At 39.3% G+C, this 23,154-nt stretch overlaps 1 protein-coding gene across 6 annotated transcripts in view; it reads right to left on the bottom strand.

The window, feature by feature from the left end:
* SNCAIP (synuclein alpha interacting protein) overlaps positions 1–23,154 on the bottom strand; it is a 143,005-nt gene that overhangs the window by 8,797 nt on the left and 111,054 nt on the right. For all 6 annotated transcript variants that reach the window (XM_074328559.2, XM_074328558.2, XM_019728003.3 and 3 more), the window contains 6 exons: positions 21,179–21,358; positions 15,094–15,207; positions 7,467–7,592; positions 3,544–3,713; positions 2,143–2,235; positions 487–1,555 (listed from right to left, as the gene is read on the bottom strand). In XM_074328559.2, coding sequence (XP_074184660.2) covers positions 487–1,555; positions 2,143–2,235; positions 3,544–3,713; positions 7,467–7,592; positions 15,094–15,207; positions 21,179–21,358 — 1,752 coding nt within the window. The remainder of the gene's footprint in view (positions 1–486; positions 1,556–2,142; positions 2,236–3,543; positions 3,714–7,466; positions 7,593–15,093; positions 15,208–21,178; positions 21,359–23,154) is intronic.

The following is a 23,154-nucleotide window of genomic DNA, read 5'->3' as shown; positions in this document are numbered from 1 at the left end:
CTGTGGTGTATGCATTTCAAAGGTCATCCCAAAGTTGAGTAGTTAAGACTTTAGAAATAGAGTTTCTATTTATGTGCTCTTTAATTGGGTTTGAGAATAAACTATCCAGTCACACGAGGAGAACAAACTCTTCCTGAGGCAGAATCCACGCCAAATTAGGGTCTGACTTTACATCGATTGGTGGTCTAATCTTGTAGAAATGCTTCCCAGTCTAAGACTCCTAACACTCAACGATCAAACTATTTAGGGAAATTTAGGGACCAGAACATAATTTCCTGTGATTTATTTAACCTTTCTCTCAGAGTCTTTTTCCAGACGAAGAGCAAAGGGTATGTACTGGAACATGAATTTGGCTGTCCATGCATCCCTTTGGAATTTTTCTGAGGAATACCTCAAGGTAGCAAAGGTCAACAATATGTAGTGTTTGTCAGAAATGACATAATTAATTCAAAGGAAAAAAAGAGGTATTCTCCAAATAGCACTCACCGCCTTATTCTTTCCTTTGCTTGCAGAGCTCACGGGATTTCCCTTGGCATCTGGCGTCTTCCTGCCGAGTGAGGTTAAGGGCAGGGTGGAGGTCTTCAGCTGGCTGACTGTCTGATAGTTATTGTTATTGTTCTGGTTGCCACTCAGTGTCTCCATGATGGATCGGAAAGTTCCGAAAGGCCTTTTGAGTTGATCCCCTGATTCGCTACTCGTAGATGTCCGCTGGAGGGTCCTGCCCTTATCTCTGTCCTTCTCTCCATTCAGTTCAAGATTAGATTGCTCCATCTGCACCACAGGCTCCTCAAAGGTAACTCTGAGTTTCAAGTTCTGAGACGTCCGACGCTTGGAAGATGGAGACTTGAGGGCACTCTTGGGACTCGTGGCTACTTTCTGGGCCGCAGTGCTGTCAGGGCTGGGCTGAGTGGGGTCTCCAGAGGACTGGTTTGGGGGAGTAGTCCCTGAGCCTGGACACTGGGATTCCAAGTCTGGTTCGCTGCTCTCTGAGGTGGGAGATGGGCTGTGACCATCCAGAGATTTGGAGACCTTGATACTAAAAGGGAACCTACGTCCTGATGCCAAGGTGTGTTTCTTTATCATCAAGTGTAAGCTTTCTGCACTGTCCATGCTCTCCACGCTTTCCACGATGGGCTGCGGTCTGGGTCTGTCAGGCTTTCTCACGGGTGTGCTCTTGGGGTCCTCAGAATTGTTGGAGTCTGTATCGGACTCACTCAGTGACCGCTGCATCAATTGCCTCAGCCTGGCTAACTTCAGTTCCCTCTTCTCCAGAGGGATCTTTTTGGAATTTCTAGAGGAAGCTTGAGTATCCTGGAATTCCAAGGACAACTTTTCCTGGGTGCAGACATTCTCTGAGATATCTTTGCCCAATAACTGACGCAGGATTTTATCAGAATCTTCATCTTTTGCTTTAGCCCTAGCCCGGCTGGATGCTGACAGGCTTCCAAGAACCTGCATCCCCTCTTGAACTCCTGATTTGCTTTTGGCTACAGACTCATCATCTGTATCTGGGGATTTCCACTGGGACTTCCTGGAAGCTGGGGAGGATGGTGAACTGAAAACAGGATGAAGGACAAATAAGATGATTTCCCACTGGGTCAATATGACTTGGCCACAAGTCACAGCGTGGCCTTTGCTGCTACTAATAACTTACAAATCAGTAAGATTGGAATAAGAATAATCACTTAACGTCTGTTCAAAGCAATTCACAAATACCCCACCGTGGTATCCATAACCAAAGTATAATATGCCTCACACCTTACACTATTGACTAAATTTGTCTATTTTACTACTTACACATCAATTTTGCACAAATTTTCTCAATCCCATCTTCAACAATCTTATGAACCTACATATCCTTATTCCCATTTTATAAATGAAGAAATGAAAGACTCTGAAAGAGTAAATGACTTCTTGGTAGTCATGGAATGAAGAAATGGCAGAGCAAGAGATTGATCCAGGTCTTCTGACCCTAGCTCCAGTGCCTTTTCCATGCAATATCTAATTTTTATTCCTCTTTATAAAAATAAAATGTTTTATGTTGTTATCTTCTTAAAAGACATAAAAAAGAAAGCTCCCCAAAAGAAGGTTCAGAGATTTAAGAGACTTAAGAATTCTGACCACCCATGTTCCTAGCGTTACCTGGGTGAAGAAAGGAGAGACTTGCCCTCTGATTTCTGGGCTTCTAGAAGTTGTTGGAGCTGGTTCTGCAGCGTGACACGTTCCATTGTCTGCCTGGGATAAACAAACCCAAGACACATAAGCTCTCTGATACATGGCCACTACTATTAACTAGTAGGTATAGTTTTTTCACGATTATTTCAAATGAGTTGCAATGAATCCAAAAACCTCAAAAACGTGCCTAATTTTCATCCTTACAGTCAGAAATTTTCCTAAAGATACAGTCAAAAGCATCCCAAATGGATGTAAATTTATTATTGATATTGTGAAAAACTGTAAGCAACCTAAAGGCTCATTGATAAGACTGAGTAAATAATTTAGAGTTATTTCTATAAAGAGAACTATTAAAAATGATAACATACTTAAATGTTTATACCATAGAAAAATTTTCCCTAATATATGTGTGTGTGTGTGTGTGTGTGTGTGTGTGTGTGTGTGTGTGTGTATATATATATATATATATATATATATATATATATATATATATAGTGTATTTTACTTTCGTTAAGTGAAAAAAGGAAGTTATAAAATATGGTGTGTAGTGCAATCTCATTTTTAAGAAAACTCTCCAAATAAGGTCCCTCTCTGGGGTACTAAGGGGTAGGACTCCAACACACTGTTTTCTGGGGGAGGCACAATTCAAACCATACTACCTAGATTTGTAGATTAGGATTTGTAACAGAGCTGAAGGTTGCCGTTTCTAAGTACTAACTATGTTTGCTAACTATAAAGAGTTGGTAAAAGTACTCTAATAGGAAACGGCACCCAAGATGTCTCCCACTCAGAATTTTGGTCTGGAAAAACTAGTGTTTTCCCTCCTGGCTCCTGCACCTTTCTGGGTTACCGGTGTCCTGCAGCCCGATGCGTAGAGTGTACTATGGCTGTAAAAGGTGGTGATGGTTACCATGGTACCTGTCTGTAATAACCCAATCTTACATTTTTCTTTTTGCGAAAACTGAGAAACTGACCCATCTCTAACTAGCCTTTTTCTCTCTCTCATGCACTTTCTGTTGTCCTAGAATATTAAGGACAGAAGTTTGGGGATGATGCCCCTGTGTGTGCTTTCTACGTCTGCTATGCAATCTGGCCCTGAGATGGGAACATGGAGAAGGGATCTCCTGATCCACTGTGGCTTAAATCCCGTCTGTTTGTTTCAATATCATCTTGTCCCTGCAGCTGTGGCATCTTCAGCATGAATGCTGGCTGTGAGGATTTGGGATGGAGGAAGAAACAAAGATGAGGAGAATGCTAAGAAGTCCCCGTACAATCCACATGCGTGGAGTTTACTAAAGCACCTGGCTGACACCTACACACAATGAGGATGATCCAGACTTTGTTCTCAGGGAACGAACAGGCACTTACTCCTTTAGCTGCTTGGTTAACTTCACCACCTGAGAGGCCAGTGACATGCAGGTTTCCACCACCACTAGGTACCGGGAGCACAGGGTGTGCCCGTGGCGCTCGGCACTCTGGGAGGGCTTGTCCCCGGCGTGGTTCTGCATGGTGACATTTGCTCCATATTCAACCAGGGTCTGTCAGAAAGTGCAGAGACGTGATCATATCAGGACCTCCTTCTAAATATGATTTTTAAATGACTGTAACAGAAGGTTGAATGGAACTTTTTCTGTTATTCCAAAACCAGTTACCAGAGCCTGTGGCAGGATGGGGTGGGAGAGAGGGGAACCATCACATACAAAAGAAAGTCTCTGGTGAGCTGCCAGCAGCTGGTATCAGACAGCTCCCTTTGGAGCCTACAAAGATGCAGTGGACCAGTCCTACTACTCTCAACCCCACCCCAGCCTCAAAAGGAGACCGGGAAGGGGACAGCTGGCTATATCCTTAGAGTTCTCTCCATTATGAGGAGTGCAGGGCAGTGTCTATGGTGAGACACTGTCTCTTTCAATGGGTGGGCTCATAAAGTTTGGGGATGCTTGTAAGGAGGAGGGAGGGGAATTTTCTTGACCTCTTCCTATGTACTTGGGAAGCACACTTGATCTGTTGCTGAACCTATCTGATGAAGAATAAAAGAACAGGAGAGAAAAGGCATGGCAGAGGCTGTGAAGCAGCCCACACTCCCACCACATGCCATGGCAAGGATACGTCCCGTAGACTGAGCAGACATTGCAGAAGGGAGTTTGGTGCAAGCCTGTTTTCACTCCACTAAAAAGGAGAGGGTTCTCCAGCATGGGATGCAACAGAGGTGGAGGGAATTGTATGAGGAAGGAGGGCGGAAGGTTGGGGCCAGATCTAACCATGTCAGGCACCAGGGGGAGGCTCCAAAGGGCTCTCTGAAGACATCACCCACCATGCCCATCAGAAGTCAACATCTGAAGGCTGCCCACAGAGAGCATCAGCGGCAAACCCTAGTGAGTCAAAGAAGCAGTGACAACTTTCAGGGAGAGTGTCATCACCTTCCCCAGCTAGGCCAAGAGACAGTTGACACTTTTTTCTCTCCATACCTCCTCTTTGTCCTCAATACTGGAGCTCAGAAGAGAGAGGGGAAAAGGAGCTAGTGTGGAATGTAAAACACCGATCATGCCCACTCTCCATGCCAAGTTCCTGGAGCCCTGAGTCTAATCTGGGTTGGGGATGAGAATGCTTTGAGTCAGAAATAAGACTGAGATCCTAAATTGGTTTGGAGTAAATGTTGACAGTGAAAAGCAAGCAAAAAGTTACGGAATCTGGCCAATGTCTCATGAGTAGAGGAGAGAGACTGGATGAAGCATGGCTGACATCATTAATTAAAAATAAAAATTCTTTTGTATTTATGCTGTGATGACATGAGCTTCCACAAACAGCTGTTACATCAATATTAATCCACTACCACAGTCTGACATATTCTTTGACACTCTTGAGATGAGATGATAGGTCTCTGGATTTATTTTAGTAATAAGTGATGTTTTTCCCACGAGCAATACTGGTAATTTTTAAATTCCCAGACTCAGAGACCATTAAGAAGCCTCATTTTCCTTTTGGTTTATGATCACTCACCATGAAAGGTCGATCTGCCACAAAGTCATTGCCACCTACCTCACAAGTGTGTCACGGAGACCACCTTGCCCTGAGCGCTCATGGCTCTCTGACAGATTCAATGTAAACACACCCTGGTATCACTCCCTTGACTCTGGCCTCTGCAGTTTTCTTCCCAATGTTTTCCAAACTCAGTCCCCTTCTCACCTCATAAGGAACACTGCTCACCCCCTTTTCTACTTGCAGTCTCTTTCCTTTTTTTTTTTTTTTAATCTTACACCCAGTGTAGAGACACGCTTCCAAGATTATCCAAGTTTCCACATCCATGGTATCTAGCGCCAAAAACATCATTTGTGTTAAGTGGAGTGATGAATGTTCTGAAAAGACAGACTGCCTTTCCTCACATATTAAAAAGAAAAAAAAACCTGAAATCTCAAACAGAATTAGTGATTCAGCTGGTTTTCTTTGGCTTTCTGTCATTTATTAGCTGATAAAGAAGTTATTTCAAGACTATTGAATATTAGAGTGTTTTGTTAAATGGAAAAACAAAGCTTTTGGTTTTTATTCCAATATTTTTCCTCCACAAGAAATTAATGCTACTCCTTTCATCTTTCTGCAGACCCTGGTAATAATTTAAATTTCTCTCTTTTCTATACTCTCCCATTTCTCATCACTCCTTTTACAGCTTGGTGTCTTAAATTAGAAGATGCACGCTAGTCCAACAATAGTGGGGAAACTTTCAGATACTTGGAATATTTTCTATCAACCAAAGAGCAGTTGCATGTTACCTCTGCCTTTTGTTTTTATGAATCTCTTGACTTTTATATTTATAGCTTTCTCATATCTTTTGTCATTTCCCGAGTCCTTTCTACTTTCCTGAGCAACCGGTTCTCACTGCCCTGTTTTCTCTCAGATACAGTCTACCTTGCACACAGTAGGACCTGAATGAATGCCTATTAAATAAATGAGCACATTGAATTTGCAATAAAAGAAATGACACGTAAGGCAAAAAAAAAATTGTTGCTTTCTTAGAGTTGTTATGTACACATAACATATTTTGAAGTATATGAATTTAATGAAATACAAGTATTTTCTCTAATCATGGCCGTCAGCCATAAGTTATCAATGGCTCTTTCCCCACATCTCTGGGAGATCTGGGAACAAAGCCATAGGTGTTGGGTCCTTTACAGTCAGAATGGTGTGACTGGTCTGATTCTGGCAATTATGATCACTGTTCATAAATTAAATTCCAGGCCAAATCTAAACTTTAACTTGGCTCCCAATTCAAAGCTTTTCTTCTCCTCGCACGGCCACTCCTCTTCCCCTACTCCTCTGCTATCCTCTCTCTCTGCTTTATCATTCAGGGCCTTAGCATTTTTCTGGGTGAAAAGATCTGGTTTTACACCCACATGGCCAAGCTTCTGAAGACCCTCGCTGGACACTCCTACCATGTGCTGTTAGGATGGCAGCCCCAAGTCTGGCTCAGCTTCTGCAGCTGGCATTCACCTGAGGATGAGATGCTGACTCTTCCTGTAGGTTCCCACGCTCTGTAAGCCGCCCTCTTGGATGACCCCTCCTGAGATTTGGGGCAGGGGAGGAACCTCCCTCCCCTCTCCTGTGGCTCTGCTCCCTAACCTTTATACCTCATTGCACACACAGACCACGGTAATACCTGTAAGGCATGTTGGGCTTAAAAGATGAGGCATGAGGCTTGATGGTGGAGTGGGCCAACCAAGGCCATGGCTAGCCTGCCCAATAGCTGAGAGGATCAATATCTGAGCCCCCCCCCCCCCCCAACACCCATCAATTCTGGGCATGTGAGAGCTCAGTTCTAGTCCCGACAAAGGCGGGGGTGGGGGGAGGGGGGTGGTTACTATCCAAAGAAGTCTTCTAATCCATTTTTTAAAAATCTGCCCTGTGTTTCATACACCCGGGAAGGAGAAGGGCGCTAATGTCAGCCATTGGAGAGACTGAGAGATGTCAGTCTGGTTTTGATTTCCTGCTGCCTTGAGCACACAGGAGTGTTTAATATCTATTGTCATCAGCATTGGGGTTTAAAGTAATGTTGAGAGAGGAGAAATAGTCCCTTTCAACATCCTGTGACACTCAAGGAGAATCTCGTAGGGCTATTATGCCAGGGTCTGTGTGGATTTCTGAAAGTACAGACATATCAATATAATTCCTTATTATCTACTGCAATAGAAAAAGCTAGTTTAATCCATTCTCCTGATGAACAAAATTTCCATTTTTTAAAAAATTTTATTTTACTATTTGATAAACTCATTTTCCTCTTCAAAGCAGCAGGGCCCGTGTACCTGTATACACCCAAGGTAGCCATGCTGTGAGGCGACGTGAACGGCGCTGTTACCATCCTGGTCCACTTCATCCAACGAGATGCCCTGTTCTTGCATAAACTGAAGAAGCCACAGAAGAATCTTTTCCTTAAACACAAAGGGGTTTGGAATTAATGGGCTAGCATGTTGAGAAATCTAATACAATGACAGAGGAAAACAAAACTCCAAATTATGAAGTTGAGCTATAACCAAGCTTACCATATCAAGGGAAAATTCCCATGCAGCACGAACTGAAAATTCATGAATCTCTGACTGAAGTCAATGAAAGTGGAACACTCAGAGAATTTTGAGAGCAGGGAGTTATCTCAGAACTGCTCTTGTGTTACTTACTTATTCTATAGATGGGAAAGTTGATTTGCAGAAAGTTTGGGGATCTCCTCAAAGTCACACAGTGAGACACATCCAAAGTGGAAACCAGAACCCAGGCCTTTTGATTCCGAGGCAATGTTTTTGCTACTTTGTTATACTGTCTGTAGGCTTCAAGAATATTATTACAAAACCTTGAGCTGTTGGGATAACTAGCTTTTACTTTTAAATTTATTATGCTTCATTTGTGTCTTCCTAATTCCATACCTCCTACAATCAACAGGCTTACAAAAAGAGGCAACAATTTAAGTTGCCAAGTATAAGATAACCAAAATAAAACTGGGACCCTTTTGATTTTTCTGACAAAATAAATATTGGTGGTGTTTTAAAGGCAAAGCTTTCTCTTCTTCCATGTTAAAGGGAGGACACCTAAAGCTCTGAACACAACCTTTCAAAAGCAAAGACACAGAGCAGTCAGTGTGTGTTCCCATAATCCGTTTACATTTTACCCACTGAGTCTTTGTGGTATTTTCATGTTATGTTTGGCCTCGGGAGAAAGCCGGGGGATGGGATTTCACTGTTTTAAAATAGAAAAATTAAGTATAATGTTAAAAAAATACGAGAGTGGTAAAAACAACAGCATGAAGTTTAGTGGGTGGAATTTGACATTTAAAAAGATGATCATGTGTTTGAAATAGCCTTGAACCTCTCCTTAGCCTTCTAAAGGATTTCTTTTTTTTTTCCCCCCAGTTATTTGCTCGGACTGGTCATGAACTTTTATACTTTTCTGGATTAAATTTGCCTTCACCTTCTGAACATGCCAACTAATCTGCTAAAGGAATGTTGGATAAAAACAGCCACCTCCTTTAATGTCTCACCCCTCATGTGGGGAACAGGGCACTGTGGATGAAGGCATCTGGGACCTCAGGGACAGGTTGAACGTTTGCACCCCACTTTTCCACATGAGCAAGCAGGGAGTCAGCCCCCTAAAGAGCAAGGAGAGAAAAATGTAACCAGTGCCTACAATCTACGAAGAATGCACCCAGGGAAAGCAGAGTGTGAGCTACAAAAGCAGTCAGATCTCATAGAGGAGGAGGTAGAGCAGAGCCTGGAGGCCAGGCTGGGAGTTCGAATCTGCATAAAGACGTGCTGAGAGGCTGTAATCCTCAGAGGCAAACGTGCAGAAAGTTAGAGCTGAAATTTAGACCAGAACAAGTGATGTTTTACATGCACAAGGTAGAATCATTTGCTTTATTTTCCCTAATTTGGTAGGAAAAGAAAATTAGATTATTTTTATTTGGAGACAGATAATTGCACCATGTGAGCTTAACCCCGGAAAAGATTTGGATGAGGGGACGTATTTCAGGATAAAGGACATACCGTTGGGTTTGATGTCTATGGTAAGACATAGAAACACCAAGAAGGTAGATTGCTGCAACTCTACCAGTGAAAAAGACAGCCCCGCCATCTTCAGTGGGTCATTCTCAAGCTTCTAGGGACTTGGGCTTGCACCATATTAAATCATGGAATCTGAATATTGCAGAGTGCAAGAGATTTTAGGGAATCATAAAATTCAAACACTCTTATCTTACAAATCAGAACACTGAAGAAGATAACTGGATATTTTCTGATATTCTAGCAGCTTCCTTCTTTAGTAAGGAAAGTTCAGAAGAGTTCAAGATATTGGAAATGTTTTATATGTACTTATTGGTCAGGCAGTTTTTCATATTTTTCACATTCAATGAAATATTATAGTGGATATTATAGTCAAATCCACATGCACAGAAAATGCTCTTTAGTATAATTCACAGTGTTTTGACTTTTACTAAAGGGGTTGGAAGAAATGGAATGCCGCATTTCATAAGACTAAGAATTTTCCCCTTGTAGAAATCTGGGAAAGAATGTAGAGGCCTGCACTTCGCAGGGGCTTGATAATCTGAGAGAACAAGACAAGGTCTGTGAGAGTTGCCTTGGCTCGATGGCTCTCCAAGTTAGGTTCAGTCCATGGTGTTACAACGACCTGCCTTCTTTTCTTATGATGGCATGGATAACTCTTTCTTCTTTACAATTCAATATCTTACCCAATTCAATATGTAAGACTTACATAAAGGAAGACCATTATTTTAACGTTCAAAATAAGACAGGTCTTTGCTCAGCATCTGAAATTCAGTTTTGTGCTCTGCACTGGTCAATTTACTTTGGTAAAAACATATGCAAACAGCCTGTCTGCTGAGATATTTTACGGAAACAAAAATCTCTTCTATGCTATTGTGCAGAGAAACACAACCAAAGGGGGCTGGCGGACTACACACCAGGTCTAACAACCAACATTTAAGATTTCTGAGATGGACATGGAGATCGCTAGAATCCCCTCATTTTAGTAAAAGCATTTAGCATCCACTTCCGGAGATGTTACCTTCTGCCCTGATTCAGGAGGACACATCAGTAGGACACATTTGCTGTCCTACAGTTTAACCAGTTGACACAAAACTAATAAGGAGAACAGAACAAATACAGCTGCTTTCTCCAACCAAGACTGCCCTTATGAATACATATGTATGCAATGCTGTTTACCTCTCTTTAGACCTGGAGTGCTACCTCCCTGCCTCCATTCTCTCTCTCTTTCTCTCTCTTTGTGTCCGTGTCAGGGAAGAGACGTTAAAGGAAGAATGTACCTTCGGATCTTCATTCTCCCAAAAGTATTGCTTTCAGAGAACATCCAATGCAGTCGCATGGATGGGGAGTTTCTTCTGTATTATTTGTTTTACAAAACGCCTCTCCAACTTACATTCCATCCATCCATCCATCCACCCACACACGTCCATCTATACATTCAACTTTCATCTATTGTCTGAAAACTTCCTTCATCTACTCGTTTCCTCCGCTGGGGTGGTTCAGCTCTTTTGTTTTAATGTTGTGTTTTTTATATTCGTAAAGGAAATGCAATTTGTTTCAAGCTGCAATTAATATACGAAATTTATGAGATGGGCTGGACAATGTCTAACAAAAAATATAATTGAAAAGTATGCTACAGGTTCATTACTGGTTTGAATAAAATCTCTATAGTTTTTGACGCAACCACAAATTCGGAAGGAGGCAGCTTTGTCTGTGATCATACATCATCAAATCGAACATGCTATCAATTAGAAGATTCATTCTGGTTTTGAGATGTTAAAATACATAAAAAATGGCCAGTGACAACTTAATAATGTCATTTATTGTAATATAAATTTGGAATTCAGAGATAGTAAAATGTGGGGAAAAAAAGAATTACTATATCCAAGAATTGATTAAATAGGTTAAGGCCTAAATAATTCTTTGGTGAGTTTTTCTTATACTTTACTTATGGTGAAATAAATAAGCTAAATAATATTGATAGCAATAAATATAATAAACTGGAAGATATTCAATAATGATAATATCCAACATCTACCTAGAAGCTGCAATGGGCAGTGTTTCACGTGGCTTTTCCCACTGAGTCCTCAGAACAACCCTATGAAGAAGGCTCCATTATCTCCATTTTAAAGATGAGGAAACTGAGGTCCAGGGAGACCATTTTTTTTTTCTTTTTTTAAAAAATAAATGTATCCAAGGCCACTGAGCTAGTAAGCAGTCGGGCTAAGATTTAGACTCTCAGACAGCCTGAGTCAGGAGCCCACGCTCTCTGTGGCTGTTTCCTGTCTTCTGAGTATGAATACCCACAATTGCTAGGTGCCCCATGACCTCTGACTCTGTAAAGGACATGCTCCCTTTGTACCCTTTGGGTCACAGAAATCACGGTCAGCTACCTGCCCATCAGTTCGTGGGTTCACGGAGCTCCGTATCTGTTATGCTTTTACTAAAATCAGTCCTTGGAGAGCGGATGGAAGCTCATGTGAATCAAAGATTTTTCTATTTTGCTTTCATCTGCAATCGCAGCACTCTCAGTGTTGTTTACTTATTTCTACCCCATGATGGTGAAACAATAAAGCCAAAGGAATATTTCCCTTTTTAAAGTAAATTGTGGAAAAACAGTAACACATAGCTTGTGGAAGCACTGCCCCCTCACCAGCATGCCCATCACTGTTCATGCCCATTCACAGGAATTGCTGAGTCTTTTCTTTTTTCAAAACCTGCCTCCCTCCCCTTTAATCTGTATCAAGGCGAACACTGAAAATGGAGAATGAACACACAGTGTGGGCAAAGGTAGTCTTGGTAAATGCTCATTGCCGTGATGGAGATTGTTTTAGTAGCAGAATCTCTTGACCAAAAGCCATGTGAACAATTCAGAAACAAAATGAGCACAGGTCTGAAGTTGAAAGTAACATGGAGTCCACTGAAACAGTGACCAATGCAAGACAGGCAGCCCCTGTTGAGGGCAAAAACTTTGCTGGGAGCCTGGATGAGACCATTTGAACCTTCATGTTAGAATAAAACAGACCAAGCTACACAAGCTGTACCTTTAACTTGAGACAATTCTGTCTCAATTGTTTCGCCAGCAATCTCTCTCTCAAGAGACAGCAAAGCAGGCTTATCCGAGGAGAACCCCCACTCATTCCTGAGTCTCCCCAAGGCTTTCACCTTCATGCTCCCTGTGCCAGCTCTGCTAGGTACAATCAGGAAATGAAATAATTGCACCCTCTGAGACTTCATGTGTCAAGATGAGGAAAATCAATTCCTATCACCCAAAGATCTATCACTCCAGACCACCACTAAAAACTGCTGGCTACCCTGTGCTATTGGAGTCTTTAAAGGTAATTTTTACAAGAAAAAGGACACAAATTGGGAGTCCAATGGAGCCCATCCTTTAAGAATCTATATGAGGGGCAGAGGGCAACTAAAATAAACGGAGAGAGGAATTTTCCTCTGTACTATCCTTTCCAGAGGTATTTACTGAAGAAACAAAACCAGAACACACTCAAGTGCCTGCTTGATACAGAAAAAACTTGCATGTGCTGAATCCATTAGAAAACTGTTCAATAACAGCCTTCCTTGTGAAAATATTAGCCTTGTAATGGTTCCAAGTTCAGCATCTCCACAGGTTATCTGTTACATAAGTGGCTGCAGCGGATGTAGGATGGCTGGACAGAATTTACAGTTCTAATGGGTTTCTACATTTTCCACTTGGATAGGAATGTACTCCTAAGGGCGCTGCTGGACTGCCTTATTCAAAGCTGCACTGTAGGTCATTAAAAATGCTTATCAGCTTGAAATAACAACTGAAGATTGATGCTAGCATGAAGCAAATGTCTGACACTGCTCTTCCCATAGGTCACTAATTTCCATCTTTTCCTCTATCTGAACTCATAGCCACACTATCACCCAACTAGTCCCAGAAAAAGCACTTTCTTTTGTTCTGTCCCAGTAGCTTCCAAATTATGAGAAACCCACTGTGAGAGCTGAATAGAGAAACTGGCATATAAAAGCAACATTTCCCAAGACAAAGAATGCTGGATGCCCCATTATTTACATAAAGTCTCAGAACAGGGATGCATGCTTTCCTCCTTTGCTTTGGCAAACACTACCGAAAGTACAGGCAGCCTTTCCACTAATATCAAAATTCCTTCTGAGACTTTATTATAAGCAAATGAAATAAGGAACGAAACAACTATTCTGACAGTTTGAGAATAAATAAAATTCTATTTTATACTGGAAAGTATTTCTAAAGATTGGCAGTGATAAAATTCTTTTGGTCACTTGAAAATTGCATTCTGCCCTTTGCCGGTATAAGTAAAACAAGGGCATCTTTGGCAAATGCGTATTAACTATTATGACTGTTTGTAGGCTACCATGGCTGTACCATACACAAAGAAAACGGAGTAATCATTTCCAAGACAGTGGCTTTTACAAATTTTCAATGTTTTCCCTGCTTCTTTCTTCATTTAATAAATTTAGTACAGGCACGTACTAAATGGCTGTGTAAGGTACTCCATATATGTATGTATCACAATGTGTTGTTAGACAAAGTTTTAAAAAAATTGGTCTTCGTCAGCTATATCAATGCCACTGTCAGCAAGTTATACAAGTTATGTACACAGATGGAGACAAAAGAGAATCTGGCCCTGAAGTCAGAGGACCTGAGTGAGATCCAGTCTTTTTGCTCTTACTAGCTAATAGACCACGTGCCAGTCACTTAACTTTCTTCAGTTTCTTCATCTATCGTATGGGGATACAAACGACATGATCTAACAGGCTTGTTATAAGGAATAAGTCAAATAATGTACACAAATTCCAGTGGCATGTACTTGGTACAGACAGGAAACAGTACATATAAGTATAAATATATACATACATATAATATATATATATACACACACACATTTATGTATGTATATATATATGTTTGTGTATATATATGTGTGTATATATATGTGTGTGTGTATATATATATGTATATATATATATATATATATATATATATATATATATATATATAAATTGAAGTTACCATGGCACAAAATAAACCATCATCTAACATGACTCCTACTAAAGAAAGACTTTAGTAATATTCTCCAAGTCAATTTTTTGAACTTGAGATTGTCATGCTTCAGGAAAAAAACGCATAATCTCTTGTTGACAATACCACAATTTACTGCCACTGGGGAAAGTTTATGAAGCCAAAGGGGATACAGTTATATGCATGAGAAGCAATTTTCTTTGCCACAAACAAATATGACTAAATCTATTTTAATATAGTGCTGACTTTATTTTTTAATGACTCAGATTGGCATTTTGTGGTTCCATTTTTTAAAAAGATAATTTATATTCATCTGTGCACATCAATTACTCACACTGGGATTTCCTAATGTAGAAATTGGTTGTAACTGAGACTCGTCTAGTTAGCATGCTTGCTCATCTTTAATGGAGGGAGATTTCTTCGATAAATGTCTTACTAAAGATTTTCTTCTTAATTTTGGGTTCAAGAATACTTATCATTTGTCTTTTTGACAGAAGTTAAATATGTTTATTGTAGAAAATTTGGAAAATACTGAAAAATACAAAAAAAGTAGTTATAGAGTATTAACTACTATAAATATGTCGTGATAGTCTTATTAACTATTTCTTTCTCTCTCTCCGAAATCCAAATTTGATACCAAATTACAGGAACAGTTTTGTATCATACATTTTAACTAAATATTATATAATGAATATTTTCCCATAAAATTTCATCATATGGATATAGCTTCATTATTTATTCAATATCCTATTATGGAATATTCAGGTTGTTTAAAATATTTTTTCATTAAAAATACTGTAGCAAATATGATTGCTTATAAATCTGATCATTAAAAATTTTTCATACCTGGCCAAAGCAACCTGCGTAATGAATAAGGCTTGGAAAATCCTTAGAACAACTTAATTCTGCAATGGCTTCTGTTTCACTCACCATCCAGCGTACGCACTCCAACTGACCATTCTGCATTGAAAAACAGAGAAAATGAAAAATTTAAGGTCACTCAAGTTTTAAAAATAGTTTATAGATGGTAATTTTACCAAGGGAAGAAATCACATGAATTCTGGCATTTATATCTGGCTTAATTTATTTACAATACAGGTATATCACCTATTTCTGATATGTGGTTTTGGCTCTAAATCAACTACAGAGTTTACTTAAATACATTTTCATAATTTTAATCAGTTATTTTAAAAACACTCTATTGAGTTATAATTTGCATACTATAAAAATACACCATTTTTAAATATACAATTTGATGAATTCTGATAAATACCATATTTTTGCCATGTATAATGTGCACCTTTTTGCCCAAATTTATGAGGGAAAAATAAGGATGCCATTGTACATTGGCAGTACTAATTATGTATCTATATAAATATTTTTATTCTTTTATTTATGCTTATGAGTTAAAAGTGTAACTGTAGAAATCAACAATGAGGTCCATATGCAAAATAATACCCTGGAATATGATAATCGGTTTTGTTGAATTTACAACGAATTTGCAACAATGAAGAGTTCTTGGTCTTCTCTGATGCGTAAATATCATAAATTTGTTACCGGTACATAAAATTTCTTGTACCTTGTATCTATTCTTGTGTTTTTTAATTATTTGTTACATAAAATTTCTTACACCATAATATCTTAATAAATAAATGCTAAAATGCCTTTATAATTATTTATAAGTACCTAAATGTAAACAAATAAAAATTTGAATGCAAAAAATTAAAACAAAATAGTTTTTTCCCTGAAAGTTTGAGCCAAAAAGTTTGGGTGTACATTATACGTGGGAGTGAATTATACACGGCAAAGTAGGGTACATACTTGCTTGTAACTGTAATTCCAATCAAGATAGAGATCATTTCCATCATCCCACCAAAAAAATTTCTACTAGCCCTTTGCTCCCATTCCCTTCGCCTTTGCCCTGGGCAACCACTGATATGATTACTGTCACCATAAAATATAGTATGCACTCTTTTGAATCTGGCTTCTTTCATTCAGCATAATGCCTCTGAGATTTGTCTAAGCGACTGCTCATAGGAGCAGTTTATTCCTTTCTATTGCTGAGAAGTATTCCATCGTCTGACTAGATCCCAATTTGTTTATCCATGAGCTCTTAGAATAGACGTTTTCCCTGTGAGAAGTTAAAATGTTAGGATTCCAGAATAAAGAAAGACGAAATAATCCTATCGTACTGGCTGCAATGCTACTTCCCTGAAGCCTTCCCGCGGTGCCAACAGTAGATGTCTTCTCTGGTGCCCAGATCCCACATTGCACAAACCAGGGAGGCAATGGTGACATACGCGTATATATAACCTAGCGATTAAGACCCAGACTGTGAAATGGATTTAAGTCCTTAATCTACCACTTAGTAGTTACAAGACCTTGAAGGAGTTACTTCACCTCTCTGATACTCATTTTTTTCTTCTGTGAAACAGCAGGGTTAGTTGTAACTACCTCAGAAAGTTACTGTGGAGATCAAAGGAGAGAAGCATGTCAGCTTACTAAACACACAATACTTGTTACCTGATGCTATCAGAGTGCTCTCTCAGTGTTCTCACAGTTACTCAATAAGACAAATGAGACATTCAACTGCCTTCCTGGTTTGCACAACGTGGGACCTTAGCACAGGAGAAAAGAGCTACTGCGGGCATGGAGTCAGGGAAGTCTGATCTGAAAATAAGACAGAGGAGGTCATCTGCTCAGTCTTCATTTACTCCTATGGAATTTCAAGTAGTCAACTTCCAACTGTCCATGGAATCTCTAGCATGATCTCGTGTGTGTTGAAGAGCTTCCTGGTGCCCCATTCAGATCTATCTTCTCCCTTCTTTGCCCTCCTTGCTGCGAGGGAGGCTGATACGTATCGGCTGGCTCCCTGCTGGGTTTGGCTGATGGAGAATGATGGCAGGAGATCAGGAAAGGAGAAGGAGTTTGAGGTCCTCTCAGCTCCTGGCTCTCCCCTGCCTTCTCCCCACCCCCCAACTCCCGCCGCCACCATGGGGTTGCCACTGACCATCTGAGTCCCTCTACCAGTCAAAGGTAAAAAGTCAGCCAGTCCTTCTATTCAGCTCTATCTCATGTCCTTCCCCAGCCCCTTCAGGCTCTGGGGTGGTAAGTGTACTCTGGTTGTTATCCCCAGACACTGCACTTCCCTTTGTGGGCTCCCTATATCCCACTCACTCTCCTTTCTTGTATAAATCCTTCATTACAGACTCTCCTTAAATCATACAATTTGAACATACCAAGTGTTTTCTACCAGGATTAAAACAAAACAAAACAAACCACTGATACAACGTGATTCATTCCCTTTGAATGAAGAAAGGAAAGGGAACCATATTGAGCATCTACTAGGCAAGACAGTTTATATAAATGGGTATTTATACAGAACACAGTAACATGAGGCAACATTTCTGATTTTAGTAATTTGAGTCTTCTCTCTTTTTTTCTTGGTCTAACTAAAGGTTTATTAATTTGTTTGATCTTTTCGTTGCTTTTCTTTATTGTTTCTCTAGTCTCTATTTCATTTATTTCCACTTGAATTTTAAAATTTCCTTCTTCTACTTGCTTTGAATTTAATTTGCTTTTCTTTATTTCTAGTTTCTGAAGGTAGAAGGTTAGTCTATTGATTTGGGATCTTTTATCTTTTTCTTCTTCTTCTTTTTTTAACATAGGCATTTACAACTATAAATTTCCCAGTAAGCACTGCTTTAGCTGCATCTTTAAATGTTGGTATGTTGCATTTTCATTCATCTCCAAATGTTTTTCAATGTCCCTTGTAATTTCTTCGATACGGTGATTATGGTAGAGTGAGTCAATTCCACATACTTGTGAATATCCCAAATTTCCTTCTGTTACTGCTTCCTAACTGCATTCCATTATGGTTGAAGGACAGACTTTGTGTGATTTCAATCATTTTACATTTATTGAGACCTGTTTTATGTCCTAAGATACGGTCTATTCTGGAGAATGTTCCATGTGCACTTGAGAAGACCTCTGCTGGTGTTTCATACAATATTTTGTTAGAAGTCTGTTAGGTCTAGTTATTCAAGGAGACAACACTTCAGTAAGTAGAATGCTTCTAGATGGGAAGAAAGAAGTATCTCACTACTATGAGGTTGAAAGCAGTATCACTTGCCATAAATAGAAATACCAAGAAAACGAAAAAATGTTACTAAATTCTAGTGGGAGATTTTTGCCCGCTCAAGTCTCAGAGCCTGGGGTCACTCATTGTATGTTAAAAAGGAATGTCACTAGGTTGTGTTTGAAATAATTTTCTCACCAGACCAACATTTTCTCTTAGCGCTTAATCAGAAGGACTGAATGAGAAATAAAAAAGGAATTAAGGTTATTTCATTCCAAGTCGCTTAGCTTCTAAAATAATTTCTTTTTCTGGCCCTGTTTTAGAAAATAAGAGTGCTTTCACTTATCTTTCTTTGCAATTATTTTGCTTAACTGTTCTCAAAGGGCACTCAATAATGCCCTGAACTTCTACAGTATCTAGTGTTGTGTCCCCTAGAAACACTCAATAAATTCTGCATGTAACTGACAAGAATTTATTACGTTCCATTTAAGTTTAAGAGTGGGAGAGAGACGTTCTTAAGCCTTGGTATGACTTCAAAGGTCCTTTTTCTCAGGTAATCTTTTTATTTGATACCCTATCTTTGACTCTGCTTCCTGTCAGTCAAGTCATATTATCTGAGCAACTTCTGCTCATTTGTACAAGTTTGTTTGTCTTTAATGACAGCAGCGCTCTCAGAACTTGCTTAATGAGGTGAAACACCACCAGCCAGTTACTGGTATTCAAAACAAGGTCCTACAACAGGGGAATGATGCTTCTTAGGACTCTCTCAAGTGCATTAATGTCCATCAAAATACACTGAATGGACTGAAATAGGAGATGTATCAGGACAGATTTCTAAAGGGGGTGGCACTTTTTGTAAAATACTTGTAGTTACCGCTTTTGCAAATTCTAGGTTAAATGAAGAAACAGAAGAACACTTTCATATCTCAAATCGTTCAGAAATATGAAAAGGCTGAGACTCCCAATCTATAAAACCTTTTGTGTTTTATGGGTGTGTATGGGTTCTTCATTAAAACAAACAAAGAAATAAAACAAAATGTGCTAAGTTTGCAAGCTGATTGTATGATGGCCCTACTATGCTCACTGGAGTTCAACAATGAATAACACTTACTATGGATACCGCAAGAGCAGTTTATACCAAGAGTTGGCTTAATAACACTAAGTTTCTTGCATATCTTCCTACTCTGAAGATTCTGAATCTATCAAAACAGTACTAGGACATATAAATTAAGAAAATTTTTTTTATCCAATTAGGTAGTTAGAATATATTCAACAATCTACCATTAGTCAGGAAAACTATACATTATTAAGTTACAATATTTTATAAATCCTGAAACACTTGGTGTTTTAAGGTCAATGTTCATTGGCCCTACAAGAATTTTTTATTCATCACTGACAGACACATGCCCTTTGAGGAACAGACCCAACTCCTAGCTTCCCACATGATTCTGACATAGGACTAGATCCTGAATTTGCCACCTGCACTTGAATTATTGATAACTTACCTGCCTTATCCACTAGGTTATCAGCTCCTTAAGAAAAGGAGCTCATTCAAATTTGTATAACCATCTCCTCACACAGTACCCAGTGGATTCGGTTCATATTGTTGAACTCAGCTATGCTGAACCTCAACTATACATCTAATTTCTCTTTCTTCATGATGGCTGCCGGCAGGTCAGCTTTTGATTGGAGATAGTGTCATTCACAACTAAAGGAACATGATATCCACCAGCGTGGTAGATTTCTTATCTTATCAAAAAGTTATTTTTCACACTATCTTTGAAATAATATCTTATCATTGAGTAAAATTAAGTAAAATGGGAAAACAAGGTTTAATATGTAAAACTTTCCTGAATGGTAAATAAAGATTCAAAAATTTCGAGTTGCCTACATTAGGGGTAAGATAGTAATTGCTTGTTTTTCAAAAGTTATGTGTTCTTTAGTGAATTCCCAAGTAGATTTTTTTAACTAGCAAGTTCCTGTAATACATTTCAATATAATGCTATTTATAAAAATTACGATTATTCAGCTTTCAGAAGACATTATTATGGAAAGCAAAGTACATATGCAGAAGCACAAGATGTATTCCCTGAACCTCATTTCTAGCTTCTTAATAAATATAACTGAATTCCACATTGCCAAAGACCTTAAACGTAATTTTAGTTTAATAGCTAATCTTCTAGTGATGTGTTACATATTTTCACAGAGGCACTCACTGCAGGGCTATAAAATACCAGGTTTTCCTGTATCACGTTTTCTAGGTTTTAACTTATCCCACTAGGCATTAATTTATATAGTTTTTGACAGATAGCATACTGTGCTCTGTAAGAACTAAACTCAAACTCAGCACTTATATGCTAAACTACTCTTGATCCTGAAGACATTTAAACTTCAGATGTGATCCATGAGAAGCCCACTTCATTATCTGGAATACTCCTGAGAGCTATCATCCCTTAAAATACACCTTGTCCTCATTTGTTTTGCTCATTATATTCACATTAGGAAAAAATGAAACAGTCTCGAATAGATCCAGGTGTGGTTCAAAAGTCTAAATTGCAGTCTCTATGAATAACAAAAGTTCTTAAAACCACAATAGATCATTTTTCCCTCTCTCTTTATTAGCTGATTTGAAACTTACCCTCATTGCACAATAAATTGGAATGCAGTCTCAAAATCTCAAAGCAGTTAAACTTGGACTGAAATGATTACTCTCTTAAATGTAATATGCTCATTTGCTGTTTGCTTGGTATATCACTCTTCTCTCTCTCCATTCCAATACTTTAGCTCACTAGGAATCTTAAAAATGGGAAATCTGACTTTGAGCAGTAGAGGGCCCAGCCCCCAACCAGTCACCTTGATGGCCAGGCCGGCGGGAGTCAACTTCTCGGCGTTTCGCTCACTGAGGCAATCTTCTCCCATCAAAGAAGTGAGGTGCTGCAGACATTCTGCGTGGCCCTGCGACGCAGCAATGTGTAAGAGATTGTTTCTGCTTTCGTCATGAATTTTGTCTAGATTGTCGGCAGCTAGGTGTGGCTGTACAAATAGCAAGATTAGAAAACTTAAGTCAGAAAAGCAGAATGAGATGCTGGGGTGGTTTGCTCTGGGGACTGGGACGGAAGAAGAGATGAGCTTCCAGAAGCTCTGGTAGCACGTGTGGAAATCTGATAAGAATTCCTTGCTATTCATTCTAGTGATTTTCCATTACATTTTTTGTTTTGTTTTGTTTTGTTATAATATGATTTAGAACGTGAATGCTCAAGAGACTTATATTCATGTGAGACATGGTGACTAGGATAGGTCGGCAAGCTTGGGGAGACTCTAAACAACTATGATGACATTTATGGTGACTGGCAGGTTCCCTGCTTGTCTCTTCTACTCAGCTGCTAAGTCGCGAAGGCCAGGCCATGTTATGTTCCCTGTTGTAGGTTTTTTGAATGAATGAACTACTTGTCTCAACTATCTGCTTTGCCTTGAACTATGGAGAATTGGCTTTGACTACAAGCTACATTGTAACTGCTACTACCGTGTTTCCCTGAAAATAAGACCTATCCAGACAATCAGCTCTAATGTGTCTTTTGGAGCACAAATTAATATAAGACCGGGTATTATATTATATTATATTATACTATTTTATACCTGGTATTATATTATATTAAAATAAGACCAGGTCTTATATTAATTTTTGCTCCAAAAGATGCCTTAGAGCTGATTGTCCTGATAGGTCTTATTTTCAGGGAAACAGGGTAGTGCTCCCATGGGTACCTTTAGACACTTTTATGCCCAAATAAACTCCTGGGGGCATCAGGAGGCTACCTGCATTTGTTCTTCTCACCTGTAGTGAAGTTCATCCCTTGAGCATGAACTGGTTGATAAAGTCTGTCAGTAAACTGAAAAGTGTTATCATTTGGGAAACATGAAGACATGGGAAGGTCATAAGAAAGGAATGAACCAAAGAGAAATAGAGAAGAGCCAAGAGAAATGGAAAAGACATTTTCAGGAGAAAAAAAAAATACTACTTTTTAAAGTAAAATTTTTCAATCATATCATCCTATTATAACAATAAGATTTGTCATAACAGACCAAGCACATTGCACTTATCTATGCATGGCTTTACCCTAAGTAGAATCACACTGCCAAGATGTGATGCTTTTCCTGAATGAGACTTGAATTAACATCATAGTATTAGCCCAGACTTGCTACTGTTTGATCCAAGTCTGAAAGCCAGAAAAGAACAATGCAGGCAGATGGAGTATGATTTCCGTTCAGCTTGCTGAGCCTCAGCAGAGCAAACTTTTGTTACATCATGTTACTCTGTCCAGAGTCTTTGGAAAAGCTCTTCATGCTTCCTAGACATACAGAGCTAGTGGAAACTCCATGTGGGTCAGAGGGCAATCAAGCTCTAGGGTAAGCCTCTATCTGCAAATGCTTTCCGACATCCGGCTCCAACTCTTGTGAATAATGATCAGGATAAAACAGAAGACCCTCTGTTCATGTATCTCGCAGGTCCACCATCAGCAAGGAACTGACATCCCCACAAATAACTGAGGGAGGGCATTGGAAGCCATTAGAAAAGCAAAGAGGAAGACATTGAGATTCAAGTTAAAGAAAACACTGGGTTTTTCTGTTTTGTTTTTATTTTCGATTAAGCGTCCTTATTCCGGCGGAATTCATGCAAAGTTAAAGTGAAATAACACTCTATAGCCAGTTGTCTTGCCCTGCATTAACCTCCTAACTTTCCGTTTTAAAACTCAAAAGTCAAGTCATCTAACTAAATCCATAAGTAAACATTAAACAGCATGGTCATTCTGTTACAAGCGAGTGGAGGATAA

Source organism: Rhinolophus sinicus, chromosome 3, assembly GCF_057876585.1.
Source record: "Rhinolophus sinicus isolate RSI-liver-muscle chromosome 3, RSI-T2T, whole genome shotgun sequence".
Taxonomy (NCBI): Eukaryota; Metazoa; Chordata; class Mammalia; order Chiroptera; family Rhinolophidae; genus Rhinolophus; species Rhinolophus sinicus.
Note: the sequence above shows the minus strand (reverse complement) of the source record. Positions and strands in the feature narration are given on the sequence as shown.